The 14,495-nt window shown below is 34.3% G+C and overlaps 1 protein-coding gene across 1 annotated transcript in view; it reads right to left on the bottom strand.

Moving 5' to 3' along the window:
* Positions 1 to 14,458, bottom strand: part of FAP (fibroblast activation protein alpha) — a 90,510-nt gene extending 76,052 nt beyond the window's left edge. The window contains exons 1-2 of the mRNA XM_051986265.1: positions 14,311 to 14,458; positions 13,882 to 13,966 (exon numbers count right to left, since the gene is read on the bottom strand). Of these exons, the coding sequence (XP_051842225.1) occupies positions 13,882 to 13,966; positions 14,311 to 14,316 (91 nt within the window). The 5' untranslated portion in view covers positions 14,317 to 14,458. The remainder of the gene's footprint in view (positions 1 to 13,881; positions 13,967 to 14,310) is intronic.
* Positions 14,459 to 14,495: the final 37 nt, after the last annotated feature.

Below are 14,495 nucleotides of genomic sequence, written 5' to 3'. Positions count from 1 at the left end.
TGTTGGGAAGTATGGATATGTGTGTATGTGTGTACATGTGTATAAATAATTGACTAAAATTTTCATTTTCCTTTGAATTTTCATCCATCATGTAAAGACAGCCTCAAAGATTTTTTTTAAAACTTAATCTTTCTTTTTAGACTTAAATCTATTCTTAGGTTTATAGTTATAATCTCATATAATGAGCTTTATTTACTTATAAAGAAATTTCTTTAGTTGTAACCTTGCTTAAGTAATGCACAAAAATATTTTAATCTTTACTGAACCATATAATAGAGTTTGAGATATTTCATATATATTAGCATATTAATTTTGTATAAATTAGTACATCAAAACTTTTACTTTGATCACATTTTAATTACAATATGGATTGTGTTTAGGATTGTATATTAGAAACTGCCCAGTGCTTTTAATAATACCAAAGTGATCCCCAGGATAAGAAGTGTTTTGTTTTATTTTGTTTTTAACTTAAATATTCTCATTATGAACTATCTGATTGCAAATCTTGGAATCTTTCAAAAAATCAGTCACAGGTGATTCAAAGGGCAATGCAGAAATACATATTGTGCACATGTAGGCTATACTCAACTTCCATTGATGATCTATGAGTGAGAAGTGGCATATGAGATTTAAGATTTTTTTTCAGGACTTATGATTTCATAGGATGAGTAATTTCTGGTGTAGAACCCCTCTACTAATAATGTTCAGGAATTCATCTCTAACTTAGAGTCTTAGAGAGTTACCTAGGACATTGAGAGGGGAAGTAAATTGCCCAGGGTGACAGAGCTAGTCAAGAAGGACTTGAAGCCCACTCTTGACTTTCAGGCTAGCTCTATACGCACTATGACCTCCTGCCTGTCAAAAAATATAAGACTAAAGGTGATGGGATAGACTCAGCATGTGTTAATACCCATCAAATTTTTAAAAAAATAGATAATTGAGTGAATGAATGAATAAGGAGGATTTGCAATATGTTGAACACATTCTTTGAGGAGAAACTTTAGGAGAATATTTGTCAAGAATCTTAATGGGATGAGAATGTGTTTATGGGTGCTCCAGTGGAGGCAACACTCACCTCATTTAGATCATATCAGTTGAACGTTGAAGAAAGTATCTTGTTTTTTGTTCCCTAAAGTTTTACTCCAATGTCCCATTAAAACATAATAGTGACCCTGGGATCTCCAAATATATAGCAGTAGAATATGGCATTTCAAAAATCTTTCTTTTTTAAAAAAAAGAATATTCTTCCAATTACATATAAATATAATTTTTACCATTCTTTTTCATAAAATTTTGAATTCCGAATTTTCTCCTTCCTTTCTTTTTCTCCCTCTTCCCTAAGATGGTAAGCAATTTGATATAGGTTATATATGTTCAATAATGTAAAATTTAATAAACTTTCAGCATCAAAGAAGCTTCAGGTATAACTTGACAGCTATTTTTTCATCATCTAGGACCAGCCTAGTTAGGTTTAATAATAATAATAATTATATTTATAGAGATCTTTAAAATTTCCAAAATGCTTAACAAATATTGTCTTAATTTTTCCTCAGTAGCTCTGAGAAACAGGTGCTATTTCTTTCTTTTTTTTTTTTTTCCTGAGGCATTTGTGGTTAATTGACTTGCCCAGTTAGGAAGTATTAAGTGTTTGAGATCATATTTGAACTCAGGTCCTCCTGACTTCAGGAGTAGTTCTCTATCCACCTCGCTGCCCATTTTTAGATGAGCAAAATGAAAAGAGGGTTGATTTGCCTAGGGTCACAAAGCAGAAAGTATCTGAGGCCAGATTTGAATTTAGGTCTTCCTGGATCCAAGTGCCACGTTCTTCCTACTGTGCCACCTATCTGCCTAGGTTTGCAGAGTTTCATCATATACAAGTTGATGGTCAAATAATAAAATTTCTACCTATTAAGCTGCAAAAATATTTACAATCTGTGTATGAAGAGAAAGAAACCTATATAGATGAAGTCACAAATTATTGAAATATTAGAATTATATTGCAAAATAAAGTTCTGTTTTTTTCTGGAATATAGATTGTCAACCTATCTTTATAACTGAGACCTTAAAACTATTAGCTTAATGATTATTAATGCTAACTAGTACCCATTTGTTGACCCTCTTTTCTGCTTAATAATAAACATATAATTTTTTGGAGAAACCCAGAGTCCCTAATAGAACTTCAGACTCAGGAACAGGGGTTTTTAATGCCCTAAATTAGAAACTCTCATTTCTCTTACTTGTCCAGGAAAATAATGCATCAGGGCATGTTCCTCCTTCCTTTCTAGCTAGTTCATTTCTTTTTTTGGGTGAGTGTTGTAAGTGCCATTGATCTTCGTGGAGAGCTTAGCATATGTTCTATTCTGACTCAGAAAATTTCTGTAAAGCAATTAATAAAGGACTTTATTGATCCTACTGCCATTTACTTGAATGACCTCAGTCCCCATCATCCCACCATCTTCAGAGGGTATGCTGGGTTCTTAGAAATCATGTTTTGACAAGCCAGCGAATTTTTTATGTCAGCATTAGTAGGTGGGAGAGAAGGGAAAGAAGGACAGATGGATTGTCATCATTCCTCTCCAGGCTGCACTTGCTAATTTATTTCCACAGGACTTTGTGTCTCATGCCACAGAAAGCTCTTCATCCTGGAAGTTTGCTCTGGTTCCACTGGATTAATTACGTTGGAAATATTCTCTGCCTCTTTAGCCTCTGCCCTTGATCAATTCTCATAGAATCTCCAATTTAAGGAGGCCCGGGCCAAGAATGGCTTCGGCCCTCTCCAAGTTATACTCCTGGCTCATCTCCACAGGACTTCCTTTACCATGTCCCTACTCTGGACACCTTTACCAACTTTGATTCTATCCACTGCACTATGTAGCTTTCTCTAACCCCATTAAACTTTAAATTCCTTGAGGGTAATAGCTAATTTTTCTTCTTATATGTGTATTTGCAGGGCTTAACATAATGCCTGACAGGCAGTAAGTGCTTAATAAATCCCTATTGACATGATGTGACTTGATGAGGACCTTCTCCAAATCTATAGCATTACAGTGCCCACAGAGGTACAAAGAAAGAGGTAGAGTAGAGTCACAGGGAGCACAGCATAGCCGATCTTCCTCCAAAGGAAAGAATTTTAGGTCAGTATTTTAAACTTGACAAGTATGTCAAATTTTTGGTATTTCAGTTTGTTAGTGCTAGTTAGAATTTATATAGAGCTAGAAGGTTTGCAATGTGTTTTATGAACATCATCCAATTTGAGCTCCACAACATGAGGGGTAGACACTATTAATATCTACATTTTACAGATTAAAAAAATGAGGCAGGAAGAGATTAACTGTCTCACCTGGGGTCACACAGCTACTCAGTGTATGAATCAAGATTTGAACTCAGATTTTCTAGCCCTCTTGTCATTGCTCCATCTAGCTGCTTCAGTTTGTCAGCTATGATATCTGGTAAATGTGTAAAAGAATGGGGGACGGTGTTGTGAAAGGCTTTGAATTTAGACTCTACCACCAATGGATTCTTCATGAATAGAGAAGGGTACTAAAGACATAGCAATGAAGAATTTATTTTTCTTTAGAATCATAGATCAAAGTGGACAGGATCTGAAAGAAGGCCTAAAATCTTTATTAGTGTTGTTGTTGTTATCACAGATGAGCAAATTGGGGCCCAGAGAAATTAAGTAATTTACCTGACATGATATAGGGAAGAATAATCAGAGGCAAGATTTGAATAAAGGTCCTCTGACTCAGAATCAGTTTTTTCCACTGTTATCTTTGGCAAAGATTATGTGAATTACCTAATGCTTATTGAGGTGGCTATTTTTCTGTGGCAATTTTTTTGGGTGACAAATTTTTAATTCTTCTCAATTTAATTTAATCCCATTCAATAAACATTTACTCAGTACCTATTATGCACAAAACACCTTTGTAAGGCTGAGGATAAAAAGCTAAAAGAAAACATTCCTCCTCTCAAGGGATTCACATTTTCTTGGGAAATAAAAATACTTACTAGTCTTACAATCCTATTTTTCCTCCTTTATATAGTTAAAAGTCTGTTGAAATGTCACCTTATAAAACAGAATTGACTTTCATAAAAGTATTTATGGTATTGCCCCATACAGGCTTATTGCTAATCCAATATTTACCTTGACACAAATTTTCACCTTGAATTAGCATCTATTTTTATTGAACTTGACAGCTTTTTCTGCATTAATGCAGTCAAAGAAATACTATCAACAACCAAGTTGACATGTGTAGTCTTGAGTAAATAAAAGATTCTGAGGAGAAAAATGTTTCATTTTCTTTCATTTTTCCTCCCATCTTTGTCCTTACTCTTTACACTAACTCTTAATTGATATTTTCTGTAAGTATACTGTACTCTTCATTCATGCCTCCATTTATTGCTTTTATTCATCTTTTATACGTGGCTAATACATGTACCAACCCTCGATTGCTAAATTTTAGGAGTAGAGCTAGTGATTGTGTAATGTTGTACAGTCACTAGAGTGCTATATATATTAGGCTCTAATAAATGCTTCCTTAAGACTAATGGTTGATAGGCAGGGTGGAAGGCAGTTAGTATAGTGCTGGATTTGGGTCAGAGGATCTGAGTTTGAATATCACTCTGTCCCTTCCTAACTTTGTGACTCAAATAACTTCTTTGGTCCTCATTTTCCTTATCCGAAAAATAAGTGGAGAGGGACTAGATGATCTTCAATGTCCCCATTAGTTCTAAAACTATTATCCTTTTATGAAAATCACCTATTTATTAAATATCCAATATATATTAGTAGGTGTTGGACTTGATAGAAAGATGAATTAGACATGGTCCCTTTTGTAAGAAACTTAAAATCTGATCAGAAAAATACGTAATTTATATAAACAGATAAATAGAAATTAGAATATGAGAATTTACATAAGAAAAGAATAAAGGACTATGATTTCAAATGAGGGGTGTTTCTGCTCTAAAAGGATACTGCTATTTTCATAGAAAAAGGAAGAATTTGGTGTTTTCCATATTTTCTTTTGTTGACTTTAGATGTAGAATTGGATAACTATGATCCTCTTCTAAGTGAAAGAAAAAAAACATAGATTTAGAGATGAGATATCTTAGGGATCAAGTTTAACCCTTTCATCTTGCATAAGGGGAAACAGACTAAGAAAGGTTGTGACTTACTTAGAACTACATAGTCAAGAAATATGAATAATTCATATTTCAATAATTCAATTCTTCCCAACTTTAAAGCATCATTCTAAACATTATACTACTTAATTATCTCAAATGAGAATATTGAGATACTACATCCTGCTCTTATCTTTACTAAGGATTAGAACACAGTATAGTTGTTCTTGTTATAAGTACTGCTGATTTTTTTCTAATTGTAAACCTGAAGTGAATTAATCACTAGAGGTTATAATACTGTTGTTCAATTGTGTAGTATTATCCAATTCTTTATAATTCTGTGCACCATACAATCTATGGGGTTTTCTTGCCAAAAATTCTGCAGTGGATTGCTATTTCTTTCTTTAATGGATTAAGGCAAAAAGAGATTAAGATCTCCCCAGGGATCACACAGCTAATAAATGTCTGAAACTAGATTTGAATTCTGGTCTTCCTGACCTTCCTGACTCCACTTCTCTATCCATTGAACCACACTGAAACTATGTTGATTGAACAATAATGAAGTTGGCATAGGGCAAACCATGGCCATGGGCAAGAGGAATAGGGGAGGACGAAACCATAAGTAATTAATCCCAAGGAATGTCATTCATTGTAATCCACCAATGACTTTGGTTCAAGAAAGCTAGAAACAGGAAATCTGTTGGGAGGAATACAAGATGGGCCACAGCTAAATTGTCTCCTCTTTCTTTGTGTCAAAGCCAAAAATTTAAAACTGCCACTGCTGATCTTCAGAAGCCCCATTTGCTTCACATTCTCAGTAGCTTTCTCCATTTTCTCCTTCTCATACTCTATCCCTTCCAGCAATTCCCCAATTAGCATTTTAGGGATTTGTACCTGGCAGGAGCTAGAGTTCTATCCTTTAAAGGATCAAAAGAGAAAGGCAGCTGAGGAGAAAACTGCATGTTAGAAGTAAGATGAATAATAGAGAAGAACATATATGACCAAGGAAGCACTTGAATAACTATTCTGGAATAAAACAAGCCAGATCAATTGAGAACAATGAGGTAAGACATCTTTTTTAAGGGTATATTGCAGGCCAGGCTGAAGCAGAATAGTAATATATTTCCTTGGATGCAAGGACCTGTGACATGGATGATCATTTAAAGAGTAAGTACTCTAGTTCCTGCCAGGTACAGATCCCCATGGTGCTGATTGATTAGCATGAGGAATTGCTGGAAGGGATAAAGGAGAAGGAGAAAATGGAGAAAGCTACTGAGTATGTAAAGCAAAATGGGGCTTCTGAAGATGAGCAGTAGAAGAAGCAGTTTTTTTTTTTTTATTTTTGACTTTGACACAGATGAAGAGGAAACATCCTAGCTGTGGAAAAGCTGACTAAGTAAAGGAGACTACAAGCAGTTCCTGAGGTGAGGCAAGCTGTTCAAAAATGGCAGCCACTGAGTATGATGTAGAGATGGAAAAGAGCATTGGTTTTGGAAACAGAGGACATGGACAAAAACTAGCTCTCCTATCTGTACAGCTCTGTAAATATCCTCACTTCTCTGGAGCTCATTTTCCCCAGCTGTAAAAAGATATTATTTTCAAGCCCTAAATCCTATTTTCCTATTCTTTGCTGAGTCAATTTTATTGGCTTCAGACTGAGGTAACATGCAAAATATGGAATAATATTTGAGAAAACAAAAGGGAATTGTCCAGGAAGGAAAGTCTTTCGTTCTCCCAAAGTATGGAGAGAAGGGGAGGATTGACTAGAAAAGCCTCCATAACATGATTACTAAATTCTTATTATTAGACTCATGGAATCACAGATTAGAGGATATCTAATTTAAACCTCTCATTTTATAGATGAGAAAAGTAAGCCCTTAGAGAGGAAAAATAACTTGCCAAGACAGGTCATTCCTCCCCCTTTCTGCCCCCCCAGCTCTGTCCAGGTCTCATGTGATAATAAGGGGTAGAGATGAGTCTTCTAACTCTACTTCTCCACTACACTGAAAGATATGTTGTGTTTTTAGGGACATAAAAGGAGAAGTATGGAGTATAGAGAGCAGCTTGTGTTCTTCACTCCCAGGAACATAAAATGGTTTGAGAAACAGAACATACAAGGTAATAGCAGACAAAATAATATGCTCTAATATACTCTAAAGAGATCAAAGAAAGAGAAAAAGGACCAATATAGATAAAAATGTTTTTGGCTCTGTTTTTTAGTGGCAAAAATTGGAAGCTCTGGGGGGATCCATTATTTGGAGAATGGCTACACAAGTTGTTATATATGATTATGATGGAATAGTATTATACAGTAAGAAATGATGAAGGAGATGATTTCAAAAAAAAAAAAGTTGGGAACCTTATATGAATTGATGCAAAGTAAAGAGTTGAACCAGGAGAAAAATCTACATGGTAACAGTAAAATTATAAAGATAATCATTTTTGAAAAACTAAATAACTGATCAACATGACGAGCCATCACAATTCCAAAGGACTTGTAATGAAATACCCATTACCAGATAGAGAACCGATATACTGAGAATGAATATTGAAACAAATTCTCTCTCTCTCTCTGAATATGTGTGTGATCTCTCTCTTAATTGAGTATGGTTAATGAGAATTTTTTATTTGCATGGCAATGAGTTTTATTGTTCTCACCTTCTCAGTAGATGAAGAGGGAGAAAATTTGAAACTGAAAAAAGACTATTTAAAAAGTTTTTTTTTTTTTTAAAAAGGAAATAGCAGCTAGATATGATTCAAGACTTTTCCTGGTACATGCTAAGTTCTCAATTTGTTGGTGCAAAAGAAAAGGAGCTTTATAAAGATTGATATGGAGTAAAGTCAGCCCAATGCAAAGGTAAGTGGCAAGTAAAAGTGGCAAGAGGGTTATATACCTTGGGCTGAGAAGACAATGGCAGTAAATTCCTTTATTTTAAAGGTCTAACTGAAAGATCCAATGCTGCATGTACCAGGTTACAAAACAAACAGCACAATTCTGGTTAGATTGATACTTTCAGATGCTGTGGAATGTTGTCAGGTGTTTGGTCCAGGAATGGCAGTCTGGAACTTTGCCAACCATGTCCCTTATGCAACATGGTAACTAATTATCTCGTTCAGGCCCTGGCTTTCTGAAAGCATTAGTTAGTAAGGCAGTACTCCTCTGATATAATTCCTCTGGGTAATGATTTTTGACATTTATTTAGCACATGATTTTCAAAGAACTTATACATTATTTCATTTGTTCTTCATATCCTCCTTTGAAATCAGAGAGCTGCTAACTTTTTCAAGTTATATTTCAAAGTAAATATTTGGTTGATGAATTTAACTCACTCTTCATCCCTCTCCTCAAAAGCCCAACTCCCAGTTTTTATGTATAGCTATTTATTGTCTGAGAAAAATAAATTAACTCTAGCCAGGGCATGACTTGAAGAGAATAAGTATGACTGTATTATCAATATCTCCATTTTATAGATAAAGAAACTGAGGCTTAGAGAGCACAAATGACATCTATGTGGTCACACAGCTAATAAACGCAGGGGCAAAATCAAATCCAAGTCTCTCTGGACTTTCCATTCCATCATGCTTCCATCACATATCTCAAAGATTGGAGTTATAGGAAAAAAGTGATTATATATAGTGTACAGTGTAGGTTTAAGTGACTTAATTTCATGGCAAGGAAAACAACTGAACTCAGTATTTTTTCTCATGGTATCCATATTTCATGTTGTTCCCTAATTGTTTCAAATATGTAAGAATTGTCACCCTGAAAATGTTGTAAATGCGTATATTGTGAGGACTATCCTGTTTCCTTTCTAGACAACAATAATACCAAGCCACAAAGGAGGCGTGCAATAAATATGAATGAATTTCAACTTCCCTCTCTTAATATTTCAATATTAAAATGTAATCTTTTGCTTATGCTGGAACCATACTTTTGGCAGCCATCATTTGTGATCTCCAATAGTTGAGCAGAAGTTGAAATGAATTTTAAAAACACATCCTTCTTCTAAATATATCTAGTACTTACTTGATTAACACTTAATTCCTCACAGTGCCCTTATACTCAATTTGCTGGCCCATCTTTTGCATAGTTACTCATAAGCCTCTTAAACGCTAATTAACTGTGTTTTAATTATTTGCAATTTTCTGACTTTTATATGAGTGCAAAGCAGAAAATTGTTTCAATTACGAATCCAAGAAATTACAATTCACAATAATGATTCACAAACAAGTTAATGATGCTTTTATCATCCTTTTTCAACTCTTTCTTGAAATTTTGTAACCAATCTTATTTGGAAAACTGTTGATATTATTGTATTATTCTGGATCCAAAGGTTGAGGGCAAAATCTTTTAAAAAGACTATGATTTTATTAATACATGTGATGTTGTTCTCTATTTTTTACGTTCATCAATAATATAGGACAATATGATTAGTTAGGTTAGTTCCCAAATGCCTGGTACATCAAATTTTGCTGTCCCTTTGACCCTCATACAATGAGGATCACACAATTACCTTGAAGTAAAATTTTCTTATCTTGTTTACAAAATGACACAGAGGAGGGCACAGATGGCACTTATCTCTTACCTTCATAAAACTAACAAAACATCTGTTTTTGCACTGTCATCAACCCCATCCCATAGTCATTTACAGAGTTATCACCTCAGTGATTCCAAAAAAGGAATTACAGATCCAAAGACAGAAGAGATCTCAAAGGTTATCTAGTTCAACCTTCTCATTTTACAGGTGAGGAAACTGAAGGGTTTCTGTAGGTAGGTTATATGATTTGCCCAAGGTGCCACAAATAGTAAGTGTCAGAGTGGGGATTTGGACTCTAATTCTTTGTTCTTTTTTGTTGTACTACATTGTCTAAGATGTGGTCCTATTTCTGAGGCACTGGGTTTTATGGTAAAAGAGATAATAACCACTTGGTTCTTTTACTCCTTGTATTACTCTCCTAGAGAAGCATAGGTTTAAGAAAAATAATCCAAAGAACCTTACCTACTGATAGGTCCTTTCTTGTTAGTTTGGTTCTTTCTTACTAGTTTCTCTACAGTTTTACATTTTCCTAAACCCTGCCATAACTACTACTTCTATTAATCACTTTATGGCCAAAGTTGATCTATTTTCCATATGCTCAATCTCTACCAAAAAAAAAATGGGAGTGGTGAAATTGATTTTTGGGGAAGGGGATTACATTCAATCAACTAACCATTATCTTGACTGATTATGGAAAGTTCCTTTTAATTATCTAAACTTGAGAATTTAAAAAGAATTAGATTTCTGTTTTCCCAGACTTCAAAAAATCTTCACTTAGATTATTAAATGAACTTTTTTTGACGACCTATTTCAAATGCAGATTGATGATCTATTGACTAACTGGAATTTAAGAAAGTTGGGTGTGGTGTGAGTGGTAGATTAGGATTCTTAGAGGATCAGGATTCAAATTCTCATTCTGCTTCTTGTTCACTGTGTAATTTTGGGCAAGTTAAATTCTCTCTGTGCCTTGGTTTACTCATAAATGGGGGCTTTGGATTCCATGACCTCTTTCATCATTCCTTTTAGTTCTAAATTTATGATCCTATAATTTGATTGATAGTAAAAAACAAAACAAAACAAATAACAACCAGTTATTTTCAAGTCAGATTGAATGCATATAAAAATTCATATATTATATATGCTATATTTTTAAAAATATTTTGAACTTCAAGATTATTTGGTAGAAACAATCTCATGAGGGTAAAAAACAAAACAAGAAATAATCCAACTTGAAATAATGAGATATATGAATTTAATAACATTGGAAACCTCTGTTTCCAATCTACTTCAATCAAACTAAATCAAATTTCAGCCTCTTTCCTTAGCTATTTTTTAAGTAGCACAGACAAAACATTTTAGGCAAAGTGAACAAGTGTCCAAAGTCAGAATGATAGAGTGTTGTGAGTAAGCAATGGCAAGAAGAGCTGTTCAGCATGTAGAATGCTGGCGCTTACTATTTATCCAACTCTGGTCAAGTCACTTTACACTCTCATTGACTCACCATGTCCTCATCTTTAAAACAAGCATTTAGCATTGGACTAATAAGTCACTGAAATGGCTTTGGCACTATGGTCTTCTGTCTGTGTTATTAAAATTAATCATGGATGGTCATCTGAGTTTCTAGATCCAAAAGTAAAATAGAGCTGTTAAATCTGACTTTTGGTCTCTTTAAATTAAAATTTTTTTTTCTTATTTCATGTTAGCCTATGATTTAAGTGGATTTTTCAATTTAATTGTAGTAATCTCCATGAATACTGAACTCTCAGGATAGAAGTGAAAAACCTAGTCTTGAATGTATTTTAGTATTAGGATACCAGTGATTATCTGAATAAACATACCAACCTCTATCTTTCACTAATAATGGCTTGGCCCTTTGTTAAGTCTGTTTCTGGGTTCAAATACAGTCTGAGATATGAATAACCTCAGAGATTATTCTCAGAGATTATTAAGATTTCAGAAATTCTGACTTTAATTGCTTTATCCTTGCCTCAGTCAGAGCTGGAGAAAATTTCTTCCTTTTGGAATGAGCCTTCTGTTTCTCTAACTTAAACAACTCACTTATTGACTTGAAAGAAAATCATTATACATTTCTATATTCTTTAACAGTAGGGAGGGAATACGAATTTGTATCCCACTTACTATGCACCAAGCACTATTTTAAAGTGCTTTTACAAATATTACCTTATTTGATCCTGCAACAATCCTGGAGATGTGTTATTTTTATCTACTTTTTACATTTGACAAAACTGAGCTTAAATGATTGGCTCTGGGTTATACAATTGGTGTCTAAAGTCATATTTGAACTTAGGTTTTCCTGATTCACAGGGCCAGTGCTCTATCTACTGTGTTACCAACTGCCTTTGAGAAGAACAATTTCAAATAGCATAGGAACATAAACACTTAGAGTGAGAAAACCAGGAACGAAGTCCTGCCTCTGACCTACTGGTTGTATGATCCTAGGTAATTCACGTAACTTCTCAATGTCCTGGACAACTTTTTAAGTTTCAAAGCAGGTTCCCAACTACATTGGTAAAAGGAGTTTCTTTATTGGAAGTTTCGTATATTAATAAAGTCATGAGTTCAGTTAAAAAAAAGATAGATGTTTAAATTCTAAAATTCAAAAGACAGTCTATTTTTTTGGTGTGAATCTTATAGGTATTCAGGTACATGACTGTGAGTATATGTGCCTAGAATGGAGTTAGAATAAAATATACTGGTTTTGTCTCCAAGTATTTATTGTGAGGGAACCAGTAGTAGAATTGGTCATTTTCGTGTTCTCTTGAGTTATTAAAATCAGGTAATCATGCAACTAGATTAGCACTCAAAGGGGTCAAAATCAGTTTTGAACTACCACCTCACCACTGCAATTGTAAATTGCTACAAAACTGGTTAGGTGAAATCCTAATTTTTAAAAATTTTTCCTCTATAACTCAGTGCCAAAAGGACACCTCAACAGCCTGTGAACATTCATTTGGGACCAGATAGCAGCAAGAAGTGACAAAAAGCATTGAAGACAAGAAACTATTTTTAATAACGACATTCTGAATACTGTTTTTCACCCTCTGTTAAATCCTGTCCCCTTTCTAAATCTGTGAACATTCTGTGGAAGTTTTGCATATTTGCAAGGAATGTATTTTCTGAGGCCCATTTTCATTGTAGTCCTCCTTGAAGCTCATGGAACATTCAGTCTGTGTGTGTTTTCTTAACTTGAAAAATCATACTGTTTCCATTTGATAACCCTATTGCTATCAATTTACTTCCAGCTGAAAACATCTCTTTGCCTGTACAATGCATTATCCATATATTTCCCAAACACCAGATCCTGGAGAGTTTTAGCATTTTTTTTCCTATTGTTCAGAAGTTGAGGCTTTCTTTCCAAAAAGCTTTACATAAGAAAGCTATGTCACCAAATCCATAGGTTATCTTTATCTGGACATTTAATTTAAGATTCAAACCACCCCACAGGGTAAGTGAAAAGTATTTGCTTAACCGTGAAAAGCTAAAATAAATTTTAATCTAAGCTATTCATCTGGTGACACTTTCCTTTTCTGTCTGCCCACCACGATTGGTTGTTACCATAATACAGCTCATTTTTAGAAACTAGTATTCTTTAGTCCAACTTTGATTCTAAGAGCCTACTCTTCTCTGATCTGAATTCAAATTTATGTCTTTCCATAAGAAAGTCAATATTTAGACATTATTGGGCTACTCAATCTTCTGCTGTTTAAATGAATACATTCATTTTCTCTATACTATATATATATATATATATATATATATATATATATATATATATATATACACATGCATACATATATATTCCTGAGACTGAATCCCACTAAGATGATTTTTTTCCTAAGTAAGCTTGAGAACAAGATTGATGAAGTACAAAAATTACTTTTGAACCCATTAAATCCATGTCATTTAGACTATACAAAGTAAATGCACATGGGGTGGATGATACTTAGAGATTTGGAAGGTCTTTGGGAGTTAAAATTTCACCTTAAATATGTCTATTGGTATCTTCATTGGTTTAGTAATCTCCAATCTGTGATACTAATACAATTTTATGAATTTTTAAAACCTTATGAATACCAACGGGCTTTCTTTGACAAAAAAAAAAGCCTCAGAAGATGTTTAAATCTTTTGGAAACATGGGTAGCAAACATTAAAAATTTCTAGATATTATGAGAAAATAGGGTAACCCACAGTAAGGTCTTACCTCTTGGTGGACGTAAAACAATACAGACCACGAGCAAAGCAAGTAGAATACAGGTGACGACTCCAAGGACAATTTTGAGCCACAGCTACACACACACATACACACACACACACATACACAAAAAGTTAGTTATACTCTCAGGGTCTGCTCAAAAGTTGAAACGGTAAAACTGTGTTTGCACCTAAATCCTTCAGCTCCCACCCCACAAAGCATTTGATTGTCTTCTTCCACCGATCTGACTGTAATTGCTGGAACCGACCCAACTCTGAAACTATGTTTCTACAGTATATTTAGTACAATTTCCCATCCCCAGCCCCCTCCAGGAAGTAAATACTAATGGACAAAAGTCTCACCTTCTAAACAGAAAAATCTCCTAACAATAAGTCCAATACTTTTTCTTTAAAAGCCCTATCCTTTCCATATACTAACCTTCATTTTTCCAGATGTTTCTGAAAGAAAGAAAATCCTCTCTTCGGAGTGTGGGTCACTGGATCTATGAGAGCAGTTAAAAAGAAGCAGTCTGTTTTCGCAGTTGGAGGCCAAACCCAAGACCAGATTTTTTTTTTCCGCGTACTTTTGAATGCTGTGCCAAATTTCAAAGGATTTCTGTAAAA

The sequence above is a fragment of the Antechinus flavipes genome, chromosome 3, assembly GCF_016432865.1.
Source record: "Antechinus flavipes isolate AdamAnt ecotype Samford, QLD, Australia chromosome 3, AdamAnt_v2, whole genome shotgun sequence".
In the NCBI taxonomy this organism is placed as follows: domain Eukaryota; kingdom Metazoa; phylum Chordata; class Mammalia; order Dasyuromorphia; family Dasyuridae; genus Antechinus; species Antechinus flavipes.
The sequence above is the reverse complement of the archived record's forward strand: the minus strand, read 5'-3'. Positions and strand labels throughout refer to the sequence as shown.